Source organism: Nilaparvata lugens, chromosome 2 (genome assembly GCF_014356525.2).
Source record: "Nilaparvata lugens isolate BPH chromosome 2, ASM1435652v1, whole genome shotgun sequence".
Classification (NCBI taxonomy): Eukaryota; Metazoa; Arthropoda; class Insecta; order Hemiptera; family Delphacidae; genus Nilaparvata; species Nilaparvata lugens.
In genome coordinates, this window is record NC_052505.1 from 12,113,675 (window position 1) to 12,128,753 (window position 15,079).

Consider the following 15,079-nt stretch of genomic DNA (forward strand, 5'->3'; position numbering starts at 1 on the left):
TAATTGGGAGATGAGATATCGTGTACACAGACGCACATACACTCATACACACAACACACACACACACACACACACACACACACACACACACACACACACCACACACACACACACACAACACACACACACACACACACATACAGACCAATACCCAAAACCACTTTTTCGGACTCAAGGGACCTTGAAAAGTATAGAAATTTAGAAATTGGGGTACCTTAATTTTTTTCGGAAAGCAATACTTTCCTTACCTATGGTAATAGGGCAAGGAAAGTAAAATTACTCAGTCGCTTCAACATCTTTGACCCTCATATGAAACCAATTTCATTTTATGGAATGAGAAGATGGTCATGTGATAGATGATTACGATACAGAGTTCCAAGAGAAAATAAATGACGAAAACTGAACATTGATATCTCAACCCGTATCAGTTTGTTGAAGAAGTTTTAAATTATTTTGTATATCGATCAACTAAAATCATGTTCTGTGACACTGAAATCACAACTGAAATCCAACTGGAATCACACCGTCTGTGTGATAGCCTCAGCTAATGTTATGAATGAATGAATGGAAAAACTGTAGTAATTGCATGCAATGAGTTCTTCAGCTGAGTAAATCAAAACAAAGTTTCTCTTATGCACTTTCAATGTTATTTTCAGAACTGGATAAGGACGAAGGAGAGAGTCAATTTTGTTTTCTGAACTTGTCCTGTAAAAAGGTTTGAAGAATACGTGTTCAAAACTTGAAGCTGATTGATCAAAGTTATTGTAGAACATACAAACAGATGGATAACGACTTTGGCATTCAGTAAGTCAAAAGTGAGAACTCGCTGGCGCTCGTTCAATTATCTGGGCTGCACTGAAGACCTACCGTGATAAATATATATAATATTAATTAGAATTTGCAATCTTCTCCAACATTAATGAGGAAGAAATCGATGTCATGTGCAATAGAATAACATTTCACTCTTCGAATTATAAGTTTTCCCAGGTATCAACAATATACGGTAACTGTAATCAATAACGTCAACCACAGTTTCCTATAATAGTCATACATGTAATGCGGGTAGTATAACCAGCGCCTTCATTAACTCCTTTACTACTCATACAAAATACACTAGTAACCTACAAAAGCTGAATTAGCTTTTTACTCAATTATCAATGAAACTTTAATATATGTTAATCATACTTTCCGTTTTTTCTATTATCGATGTGAACCATTTTTTTTTTTTTTTAATTTGTCTTCCAACTAGAAATTCAAGATTAACCACCAATCCCACATCAAAATTTTTATTTCCAATTCAGATGAATCTGATTGAATAAAGTGTGAAGAATGTGGAGAGGTTGGGAAAAAATCTGAAAGAAATAATCTCAATTTTTATCGCTAATCATAGAACCATTTCAAATGGAATGTTAATTTTCTTGAATACGGTAACGGATATTTAAAAGTGTTTGTTCGGATCCAAATAATAATTGAAGCTTGCAAAATGTACTCTACTTAAGATAGTATTCAGGTTCTTGGAAAAGGATTTTGGATCATTCACAATACAGCAGCCTTGATGATGATAATTATCAAAGCATTATTATGGAGATCATTTCCAATTTTAGTCCTTCATACACACATTTCTTATTTGATACTGATACGTTTCCTCTTCCTAGCAATGTTTAATCGATAAAATTTATCATTCTTTGAAGCCTATGTGTGTTTTTCGTTTCGTAATCGCAAGTGGGGAACTTTGCAGAACTTTAACCTCCTCTTCTGTCTCTTGAGCCTTGAACTTATGATCATTTATTTGCTATCAAATCAAACATTTTAAATCATCTTTCTGGTTTCTCCAATCCGTGATTTGATTTCCAAATTCTTGGCTGCGAAATTTTTCGTAATTTGCAGCATAAATATAGATTCTATAAAATTTACAATATTTTGAACACTACTTTTAAACATTATGACTTTTCAGTCTAACCAAAGAAGACCACTGAAAATGATGCCTTAGTGCATTGAAAATTAAGTTTGGCTAAAATAAATTATGTGGAACTGACAATATCGTTTTCATTTCACCTTAATAGATTCTTTCATTTTTCCCCATATTATCCATTTGTTTTAGTTTATTACTTACTGGTTTTCTAGTTATTTGTTGTTGTTGAGCGGTTCTCCTGACCATAGTTTATAATATTGAGGCGTGTCTAGTCTTCACCAATGGCAGTGAAGCTCTAACGTTCATTGGTCAACAGCTGATGGCCAATTGTAGGGATTCACCCTCATCATATATAATATATTCGGCTGTACAATGCTTAGACTTTCAGTTCACTAGAGATTGATGATAGTGTACGAATCGACACAAGTATCTCAAATGCTTGAACCAATACTCAAATGGAGTATGAACAAAGACTAGTATCTCAGACATTTTCGACAATATCAAGTCGTTTTCATTCGGATATTCTCATCTTCAATCAATACAGGTTGGCCTAAAACTTCAAACTTTTTGATTTTTTACTGTCTGTGTTCTAGCTCGAATATTCTACATTCTCAAATCTGAGAATCTCTTACTCGATATTATAATTCTATTGAAAACTTATTCAAATATATATGATTTTCCCAAACATTCACATTGATATAAATTGGTTGAAGCCTCATCGTTCAATACAGCTCAGTACGATTTCAGAGACAAGTCACTATATATTGTATATATGCAGTATCATGTTTTATATGTTCCATATGAAATTTTGCAGTATATGTTATTGAATTTTACAATGTTATAGTATGATGTTGTTTTACTTAGTTCTGCTAAGTTGAATGAGCATGTCAAGTAGGCCCTTGACAGTGATTGACGATTCATAAATATCGTAATTGCATTTTATTCAATGGTTTTATACCGCTAGACAGCACAAGAAGAGTATATATCAGCAAGTGGTTTGTATCGCATTGCACATGCGCAGTTTAGTGAAGAGAGCTGAGCGGTAGTTGTTTTGGAAAAGGTGGAGCTGGGAAAAGTACTCGAAATGCAAAGGTCCTGTCAAGTTACGGAAGTAAATTGCTTCTTCTGCATAAAACATTTCGAACACTTTCCCTTGCCTAGTCCAGCAACAACGGAGTGAGATGTGATTCCCTATGCCTGCCTGCCTTCTTCTCTCCTGCTTCCATTGCAAACTCTCTCCCACCAGTTTTTTTTCTAAATATGAAGGCCTTCAACTGTTCTACATGAGGCCGATTTTTTTTACTGGAAACAAATGAGTGCCGAGACAATAATGTTGTGTGTGGAATTGCTTTGATTGAGGTGAACGAATCAGAAATTAATTGCTTCGAATTCCTGTCTTTTCTACTAATCAACATGGGACATATGTCAACACAATCAATGTAAATTAGGCCTATATCAAAATCCTGAAATTACTAACCCCATAGAAAGCAATATTCTAGCCTCTATGAGAATAAACGTTCCCACAATATATACGGGAAGCATAAAAAGATGAAATGTTATGAAATGTTTCTCTGGAGTGTTTATGAAGTTTAGTAATTAATTTTACTATAAGGCTTGTTTCACACACATTCGGTTCGGTTCGTTTTAGGCAAATTCCGATAAGTGTGAAACGTTAATTCGGTTTGAATTCGGTACCGCATAGAACCGAACGCCCACTTGATTCTAATAAATTCTATCAGGTTCAAATTCGTTTCTAGCGGAGGGCTACTTTCACACACATTCGGTTCGTTTCGTTTTCGGCAAATTCCGATAACTGTGAAACGGTAATTCGGTTTGAATTCGGTTCCAAATAGCAACCGCATAGCACCGAACACCCCCACGAATAGGTTTTATCATATTCGAATGCGTTGCTAGGAAACCGAAAATAAAAACGAAGTCTTTTACACACGCTCGCTTTTTACTTTCCTTGCCCTATCACCATAGGTAAGGAAAGTATTGCTTTCCGAAAAAAATTGAGGTACCCCGATTTCCAAATTTCTATACGTTTCAAGGTCCCCTGAGTCCAAAAAAGTGGTTTTTGGGTATTGGTCTGTATGTGTGTGTGTGTGTGTATGAGTGTATGTGCGTCTGTGTACACGATATCTCATCTCCCAATTAACGGAATGACTTGAAATTTGGAACTTAAGGTCCTTACAGTATAACGATCCAACACGAACAATTTCGACCAAATGCGATTCAAGATGGCGGCTAAAATGGCGAAAATGTTGTCAAAAACAGGGCTTTTCGCGATTTTCTCGGAAACGGCTCCAACGATTTTGATCAAATTTATACCTAAAAAAGTCATTGATAAGCTCTATCAACTGCAACGAGTCCTACATCTGTAAAAATTTCAGGAGCTCCGCCCCATGTAGGCAAAGTTTGATTTTAAATTCTCAATTATCAGCCTTCATATACAATTCAAACAAAAAATTTCAAGTTGAAAAGATTGAGCATGAAAATCTCTGCAATTAATGTCCAGTAACATTTCCACCTAAAATTGAAAATAAGCTTGAAATTCGAGAAAATGTGGTTATTAAATTGCAAACTGTTGGCAACTGTTGGTTCTATTAAATCATTTACTATGAAGAGATAGCAGGCTTCGTGTGTCTCCAGCGTTATTGTCCTGTCACCAGCTGGCTTGGATCTTTGCATAAGACTCGATGCGCGTGAACACTAACGTCAGGTGATAAATTTCCATAACGGAAGATGAAAATCATCGCTCTAGAACTTTTTCAGACTATGGTCTTGAACTGGTGATCGATTCTTCCTTTGTAGGAAGAAGAGCTTTTAGGCAGTATGACGATTCAAAGAGAGGCACACCTCTCTCCCACCACAAAATATCTGTCAGTATTCAGATACCCGCTTCAAGGCTCACTTGATAAGTTTATTGCTTTCACCATGATTAGATACCGGTAACTGCCATCGCATAGTAGTATGATAACATGAATTATTATATACATTATTTTGAGTCATAGTGTAATATTTGAAACCTACGAATAACTTGTGATTTTTCTCAATTTTCAGAATGAGAAGAACCAGATCATGAAATCGAACGTCTGGCTACGATTAGTGAGTACAGTATTCATTATTTTAGCATGTTTTTAATTTTTTCTGGATTGGAGGATAAAGTTTTCTCAGTGATTATGTTAGTTTTCGAACTAATCAAGTTCGTAAGGTCGGTCAAAGAAGTTCCGTGAAATCATTTTTTTTTCAGTAAGAGTAGTGAGTGAATCGTTTCAAAAGTATTGTATCCAAAATTAATAAAGATAAACCTAAAACTTATGAGACTGAAAGAAACTTTTTTCTGCTTTTTAATTTTCTAAAAAATGGAAATGAATGAATAAATGATTGTTTGAATCGATTCCATAATATTCGTCCTAATTATCTACATTAATAGTGAGTGAATTCAGGAAACCAGTAATTGGATGAGATCAAATAAAGCATCTTGAGTCATACTATGTCATCATGCAATGTTTTGAAACTACTAAAAGTTTTTAGTATTATTTTGTCTATGATTATTCATTCATCGGGTGGTTTCTAGAAGTACTAACCATTTGATATCAGACTATTAGAAAATCCTATTATAGGCGAGCAATTTCTGTATTTATATATCTGGTTATTCATGTTCAACGTATCTCGAAAACGGCTCTAACGATTTTCACGAAATTTGGAACATAGTAGGTTTATGATATAAAAATTCGATTGCACTAGGTCTCATCCTTGGGAAGACTAGCTGAACGATATTAAAAGGATAATTCATCCTTGGCTGAAACAGCTGAGACTTTTGTCGTCTGCGGATAGTAATAAAGTGAGTGAGCGAGTGAGTATGTGAAAATCAAATATCGCATCCCCGATATTCATAAGCTGACATATAGCCAGCTGTGAAATATAAACACGATAATTTTAGAGATTGTGTTCTGTTTATCAATAAATGAAAATAACGAGCACCCGATATTATTATTATTTATAATTGAATTATATTTATTATTGATAATATAATAATAATTGATGATAATATTGATAATAATTGAATTATTATTTATTATTATATTAAGGGCAATAACAAGAAATACATCACGTGGGAGAGGCTAAATATTGGTAGTTCATGCCTCCAAAACCAATGAGCTGTCTGATTGGTCAATGACTTGACTAGCCGCCATTTTATCTTCACAGCTCACTACCAATGAGAATCGAGCAGCTTTAGATTATACATAATATAGCAGCTATATCGGATACAAGTCATCGTCCAATGATACTATACTCGTTGAATTTGAGGCGAGACTTACAATAGCATAGCCACTCCCTCATGTTTTGGTGTCTTGAGTTAGTTCTCCATTTCTCCGCTAGGATTATTTTTCTCAAAAATCTCGAAGTGAACAAGCCAGTATATTCTTTTTCGCCCCACTTGGATGTAATGAGCTGGTTTACGTGCGTCATATGGAGGCCGAAAGTGATTGTTTTCTGACCAGGCCGGTAAAATTTTTACGGCCCTAGGGCTGTAAAATAACCTTGAAGTCAGCTGATTCTGATTTGATGTGAACGTGTTTACAAAATAGTTTATGAAACGGAATCAGTTTATGCTTCTAGAATTGAATAAAGTTTTTGCAATAAGATACTATCATTTTATTTGGATGAATGAATACAATAATGAGATATTATAAACTATTCAAATTCAATTTTCAGAGTATAATAGAATCTAACCTCAAACCTCCTAGTACAGCGTTTATCATGGAACATGGTGGATAAACGGAATCATTTTATGCTTTTAGAATTCAATAAAGTATTCTGTAATAATATACTATCATTTTATTTGGATGAATAAAATACAGATAAGATATATATTATAAACTATTCAAATAATTCTATTTTCAGAGTAGGATAGAACTTCTAACCTAAACTTCCGTTGACATTCAGATTGGCCAAATTTCAAGTGTGCTAAAACAGCTGATCAAAAACTTTTCATTCTTTGTGTTTATCATTCATAATCAAAACATTTATAATAATATCATCTTATTGTCATATGGAGAATAAAAAGTATAAACTCAACCTCTTACATAATTGAACATAATCTTTTAGGTTATTTAGACAAATCAGAATAAAAATAAAAATACTTGGACAATTTCTTGATATTCAGATTACCTCAGATTTGCTAGATTACCTTCCACTTTTGCTTTCGGAAGTGCTTAAAATGGACAATTATTCTCATATATATATTGTTTATTTTCCTGTGTGGCGAAAAATAACGTTCTCACCATGGGCAAAAATGTTTTTTTCCGGCTCTCAATCTTTTCTAGTCCTCGGCCTACGGCCTCGGACTTGAAACCGATTTCGAGCCAGAAAAGTCCATTTTCGGCCCTAGGTGCGAATATACTATTCCTACAGTTACGTTGAAAAGTGGCCATTGCTGCACTGATTACAGAACGCAAAGAATCACTTTTCCGCTCTAGTGCGGGAAAATTTTCTGCACTCCAGATTTGCAACATGGCAACCGAAAATACTTAGTAGGTTATATGGAGCAACAGTGCAGCAAAATCAAAATGAAGTTGGTAACAGTGACTGCTGTGGCTGCTATAGTGAGCAGAGGTGCAACCAAGCACAACGCGCTAATTATTAATTAGATATCATAAATCTCGAAGTGAACAAGCCAGTATATTCTTTAATAAATACCACAACAATTATAAAGTTGCATGGTGATAGTTATGGTGTTCAAGCAATTAACAAAATAGGCCTGCCTGCTATTGATGTCCGAAATGTTTTAGTAGAGTAGCTCTGGGCCCAGTTACACGCTCATCGATTTCCTGTCGCCCTTATTATGAATCTCACCAGATCAAACGGAGCTTGATAAACATCATCTGTTCAATCTAATAGAGTTTGTAAGGACGGTGAATAATTGTACGTCCAAAAATCGATATGTATTTAACTGGCTTGACTATAGACTGGGTGTAGATATTATAATTTAACGAAGGGTCATCAAATTGCTAAATCCGGCCCTCAAAAGAGTCAAAATCAAGAGTTTGGGATTAGGGTAACCGTCCACTGGAACCGTATTCAACCGATCCATTCGGCCGTTGGATCGGACGAATCTGCCGGCCGTTAACTCGGCCGAATATGGTCGTCCATTGAAACCGTTTACGTCAGTCTAGTTGCCAATTATTGAATTAACTACTATCATAGTCACCAAAATTTTCCATGAACAATGATTATATTGGGATTTTGATAATTGAATAAACAAATATCCACTAAATTAGTTATTCATTACAATAATCTTACCTTCAACAAATATCCACTGAATTGGTTTTTCATCATTAAGCAATCTTTGTTCACAGATTCCTTTGAGCATCACGACAATGATATCTTTTGTCTCGCATATCCCACAATGGAACATGCTTGGACCAAACTTATCAACTTTTCATTGTTCATAGTTACAACTTTATAAAACAGATCAAAAACAAACAAGACTCAAGACTGTGAAATTTAGGTTAGGAACACTTTGTTGTCTCAGCTCGACTAGTTAGTTCGGCCGGATAGAGCCGGAAAATCCCATTCAATTCAGATCAAAAAATTGATCGGCCGTGCACGGCCGTGTGAACCTGTTGCAATGGACGAGAATCTATTCCTTTCTTTGTTGGGGGATTGTACGGTAGTTTTCGGCCGATGCTAGTTCGGTTCTAGTGGACGGCTCACCTTAAGCTGCTATCCACAGCTTGGTATTGATGCAGAGGAAAATTGTTTATTTGCAATAACAGTACACAATCGACAAATTTTTTAATTACAGTAGATTATTTTCCAAAGGAATCTAGTTTTAACTAGATAGGGCAACAACTACAATTCAAAGATTCATCGTTGTCTATTTTTGATCTCAATCAATATTTTTTTAATATGATATCAATATCAATCTATTAGATTTTTTTTCTTTGTTGATTCTTTGAAACTTTGTTGTGTATCTCCTATGTTGTGGAGTATTCACATGATAATTACTATGATGTGAAAAATATGGAGGAATCTAATCTACCCATAGCTTGACTGCAAAGCTCATGCAAATTCGCGTGAATCCAATCAAAGTCTCCTCCGTAGCAGTGCCCTGTACAAACATGCTCCACCTCTCCTTGTCACATGGCAAAGCTTTGATTTTTCAACTACTAATCCCCACACACCGGTGCTCTTCATCAGAAAATCCTCTACTCTGCATTTAGATTACCACCTCTCATTCATTGCGAAGCTTCTTCTTTCACAACACACATATTTTTCATAATATGAAAGATATTTGTATTATGAAATAAAATGCATGTATTGAGATTTTGAAATGAAATTTCTTCTTTATTTGTTGTTGTTATATCTTCTTGTCACTTTTAGGCTAAGCACAATTTATTAGAATGATATTTTAAATGCAAAGAACTCTCATATTCCTAGAACCAAATCTTCCGTTAATTGGTTTGTATAGGTTGTCATCATCGACCTATGACGAGATTCAAATCAATTTTACTTGTATGTAGCCCCCCGAATATTCAACAACTTACATGTAGAATTGAAGCAAATCGATAATAGAAAACATCTTAAGAATGAATTAAAAGCTTGGCTTCTATTACAAAATGATGTGGAGATTTTATTTTCAAGACTAGAATAGATATGAATTTGCGGGTTTCATTGAATGAATGGATGTCTTCTTTCTCTTTTGGAAATTGTGTGAAGATAATTATTCAAGATACATTAGTTGTTTTCGTATAATGTTGATAAGTATGGAGGGAAATTTATGAAATCAAATTTATGAGACTGCTAATTGCTTGGAATGTGCATCAATAGTTTGTTATTCTTTTCAAATGATGGAAAGTGGATTGAAATGTTAATAAACCTGTATTATCTAAACTAAAATTCCTTACCCTGTCATATTATGAAAGTTCCGACTCAGAAAAATAATTCATTGTTTTTTCCTTAATTGAAAATTAATATGATGGTGCCCCAAACAGGACTTTTAGTCCTCGGGGTACTTGAAATTATTTATTCTTCTATTGATATAGATGAGTTATTGTGATTTCTTTTTACAACTTGTAATTGTATTATTTTATTATCTTTATTTTCATAATTTGAAATATTGTTGTGATGTACTCTATATTTCATAATTTCTGATTATGTGTAATGTATCAATTGGAAGAATAACTAAATTTATTATTATATAATTTTCAATCAGGCTACGAGCCTTCATTTCTGCCAGAAATCGCTCATTTTGCAATTTCTTATAACTCAAACCATGATTTGACTACACTATGATAGGAGTCGATGGCCATAAATAATATAGAATACAATAATTGAAATTGTTGATTATAATTGAGAGATTGGAAAATATAAGTGGTCAATTCAAAATATGAAGAGACTCAATGTGTAGAAACAGAGACTCATGTGTCTCTATGACTCGATAATGTGGGCATACCAGCACTGGACTTATATATTTATCGCTCAGTAATGTGAATGTTGTTTTACTCTACTCCTAGAATTACTGCAAACAATTTGTAGTCCATCAAAGTTTTTTTGAATGATCGTATTGTAATACTAATAAACGAATAATATTATAAATAATATACTCATATACGTTACTATGAGGTACTTGTTTTGATTTAAAAATAATATAAGTTATTAATGAGCGAATTGAGATGAGAATGAAAAAGTATTGGAAAGGCTGTAACTTAATTAACTCAACTAAACGGCCGTAACCAAGGCCGTAACTTAATTAAGAGTTTTTCTTCACGCTACGGTTTTCACAGCTTACACCTCAAGCCGTGTCCACACTGAACAAATGTTTGACATACATGTTCGTCAAATATTTGAAAAGTTTGGACAATCATTGTTTGTCAAACAGAAAATTACTGTTTTTCCAAACATGTTCAGTGTTTGCTGTAAATCATAAAAACCTGCTTTTCCCACTAACAATATTCTGTTTGGTGACGCGTCCACACTGGCCACGGGCAAACATTGTTTGTCAAACATAATAAAATTTGCCCAAACTGTTTCAACAAACATGTTTGTCGAACATCTTTATCAGATTGATCCTTATTCTATTTGAAATTGGTTATTTCTCTGTAATTTTGAAAATTGTACAGTAATCTTTTTGTACTCCCTTTTTGCAATATTAACTTCAATAAGCTCATGCTACACTACTGTGGAATTGTATAATAATATTGTGAGACTAATCTAATATGTACGGAACAAATCGATGGAGCTACAAAATTACATTGATATTGTACAAAGCATGTTTGAAGACATCTGTCCCTATTTGTTGGGATGTGACACGGCTTTATCAGATTAATCCTTATTCTATTTGAAATTGGTTATTTCTCTGTAATTTTGAAAATTGTACAGTAATCTTTTTGTACTCCCTTTTTGCAATATTAACTTCAATAAGCTCATGCTACAATACTGTGGAATTGTATGATAATATTGTGAGACTAATCTAATATGTACGGAACAAATCGATGGAGCTACAAAATTACATTGTCCTCATACAAAGCATGTTTGAAGACATCTGTCCCTATTTGTTGGGATTGGGTCTATTTCTCAAGTCCACAGACCATCTTTGGACAAGATGCTATTATGAATGGAGTGGTATTACGATACAAATGGAATGGGATTAAATCAGAGTCCTTGAGATCGGAAGCTGCAAAACGTTGCTCGTGGTGTGCATACGAATGAGTAGCGGGAATCCATTTCAATGGTAATTGGCTCAAGTTTAAGGGAGAATAATAAATTGATGCGATTTGAATATTTTGTAGAGCATTGTTATAAACTACTGGTTATGTGAAACAACAGTGTCCTCTCTTAGTTTCAGTCAATCAATTGAGCTCATACAGAATTATGATTGATTTGCTTTCCTAATTAACTAGAATCGAGAAGACACTTGAGTTCGTCAAAACTGTTGACGTTATTTTTGATTTTGGACACCCGATTTAATTCAAAACTATTCAATGAGAATTTTCCATGATTATAATAGAGAATATCGTGATAGCAATCTATTGGGAATAATATTGGATTGATTGTTGAAAGTGAGCATATCATCATGATTATACGCACGATAAGATATATAAGTTGGGTGATCTTGAATACAATAGAATCATAAATACATGATTACATAATATACATGGAAACTTCAGTAATTAACTTTCGATGTAGTTTGTTATTATTATTGCAATGGTACTTATGATTCGAGTTGCTAAAACGACGTTTAAGCCAATACTTGCGTTCGCTATACTTGAGGCTTCCTTGATTTAAAGATAGGATTTTAAAAGTTTTGCAGAATTCATTTTCAAATAATAAAGGATGATGTATTTGCTTACTCACTTGTATTTTCTTAGAATGAGTGCAACTTGTTCTAGTGTTCAATATAAACAATACAGTACAGTAAAAACTGTTTAAAAAGTTTATAGTACATCACCTGATTCAGATTCGTGTACATCAGAGTCAAACTTTATCATTAACTATTTACTAATCATGATCATGTTCTTCAAATAACACTATTTTTTCGTTCAACAGAAGCTTCCTGTTTCATGTAAATTTTTTCTCATCAAACTAAGCTTACACTAGCTTACATTGGTAAAATTATCAGATATACAAAACCATATGAATATGTTTCACCTTGCTAAAATATGAATATAGATAAATTGAACAGTCCAGATAGCACACTAATTCAATCAAATATCTCATAATTTTCTAATCACCCAGAGTAACAGGCCACAATGTACACAGTATCACCATATAGAGAAAAGATAGCATTCTTTCTTTTCTCTATGGTTTTACACAGGACCCAACTATATAGAACTGGTCGAATTTCTAATTTTTGACTAATTCCACCTCAGTGTAGTGCATTGAATTCGGTACAAAGTGTATGGATCTGACAATTTATTCTCTTTTATGTCATGGCGCCAATTTCTGAATCTAATGTTTTCCGAAACAGCTAACCAATGACCGTTTTCACACTTGACGGCACGGCACGTCAGGACAGGACAGGACTCTCTGATTGGCTGATTCTCAATACATCAACCTAATCAGCCAATCGGAGAGCTTCCTGTTCTCTCGTGTCGTGCCGTGCCGTCGAGTAATCGGTAAGTGTGAAAACAGCCATTGGAGGAATCCGGTCAATTTCCTCCCTAGAGAATCACTTTATTGTGATTTTCAAGGATACTATTTCCGGTCTTCTCTTATTACTCGATATTGAGGGGCTTCCCGGCCCAAGAGAATCAATTCAATCGCCTAATAACTTTGTGAGAGCTTTGTAATCGATATCGACGCTGATAAATAATTCGAGTGAATTTATTGTTGAGTAGAGTCTTTGTCTAAGTCGGCGCTCAAGTTGGATAGAATGCGATCAGTTTTAGCGAGCAATACTCTCAGATGTCGTGGAATGCCGTTTCTTCTTCTTCACAAGAGACTCTGAATCTCAAAGTGGATAACGCTATTTGTCCTGCTTCCAATAATGCTAGTTGTAGTCCCCAGACTCGAGACAAAGGACCTCTGCAATCGATCTACTTTCATTTGTTGCTTATCACTCAGCGTCCACCATCCTAATGTGAGATTCAAAATTATAAACCGTGATAATCATTAGTCAAATATAACTAAAAAATCTGATGTGGTACACTCACACAACTTTCCTTGCTCATTGATCTATAAGCCTCATTCTTGAACGAGGATAATTTAGGGGAATAACATTATGCCGATTGGCGGCTAAATAATTAAAACTACGATTATACTATTGCTATTGTGTTCAGAGTTCATTTTCCTTTGTCTGAATAAAATTATGAAATTTGAGGATTTTTTGAAAGTTGTCAAAACAGCTGTTCTACAAATAAAATAGGGCAAGGAAAGTAAAAAAAAACAACTGTCAACTCATCTTTACAGTTAAATTGGACCAACATCAAGTTTTCTATCTCCACATTCAATGTTTGTAAATAAAAATAAATAAATAAAATAAAAATAAATAAATAAAGGCCTTTATTGAACAATTGCATGCGTAATAAACATTAGATAGTAATTATTAACAATATTAAACATTATAAATATCAACAATAATAAATATTCATTACATAAAATAAACAGGTACAGACAAAATATCGGCTTATTCCCCATGGCATATCGCCGTCTGGGGGAGTTGATAAATACTTTATTTGACCACCATAATGTAATCATAATTTCAATTCAGTTCAGAGTTTTTAAATCAGTTCAATAATTGAACTCCTGAATCATGAAGTATCTGTACTTCCATGCATCCCTACAGTACCTTCCCACAATCCTCCAATTCTTCCCGTCAAGGTGAGTCTTCAATTCGGCGTCGAGCAAGAGACTCCTTCCAAAGTGTTGACGTCGTATCTCCGCCAGAACCGGACACCTGGCGACGAAATGAATTATGTCCTCTTCCTCTTTTAGGCTACACAGAGAGCAAAGCTTCACCGCCTGGCTGTGAGAATATTTATTGAGTTGGACTAACTCCGTCCTTGCCTTCATAAACCATTTAATAAGAGTGAAGTCGGTCAGCTCATGGACGTAGTCTGTGAAGGGTGCCAATTCTGGGTATAATGAATATCTCCTACTTTCCTGCAGTCTTCTCCTGAATCCTGACTGAAGTTCATCGGCCACTCTGGCCAGCACTGATGGTACATGACATGTGATCAGATCCGATGCAGAGACTCCATACATATCCTGTAGACTCAACCAGTCGTTGTATATGAACAGTTTCTTCTCAATTATCTTCTCCAATAAAACACGAGGATATCTGTGGGCAGGCAGCTTCATACTCCTCTGCAAGAACTTGATATGAAGCTTCAATGTATGGACAAGCAGTGGAACCGCCTGGGTCTCAAGATAGAGACAGTAGTTTGGAGTCCACACAGGCAGGTTGAATACTTTCTTGAGGAAGAAACGCTGCACTTTTTCCACCTCTTCAATCATTCTTCCCCCCCAAATCTGTGCTCCGTAGCATACAACCGATCTCGAAACTGCCTCAAAGACCTTGAATTTGGATTTGAAGGGTATATTTTTTTCTGCTAGCAAACCATTGAACATATTTAGTGCCATCTTTCCCGAGGAGGATTTCTCTTTAAAATGTTCTGTCAATGAAAGTTGACAGGCATCCATTGATATAGCACATAA

At 34.7% G+C, this 15,079-nt stretch overlaps 1 protein-coding gene across 1 annotated transcript in view; it reads left to right on the forward strand.

The window, feature by feature from the left end:
- LOC111047516 (acetylcholine receptor subunit beta-like 1) overlaps positions 1-15,079 on the forward strand; it is a 118,496-nt gene that overhangs the window by 87,431 nt on the left and 15,986 nt on the right. Inside the window, exon 3 of the mRNA XM_039419989.1 lies at positions 4,976-5,020. Coding sequence (XP_039275923.1) covers positions 4,976-5,020 — 45 coding nt within the window. The remainder of the gene's footprint in view (positions 1-4,975; positions 5,021-15,079) is intronic.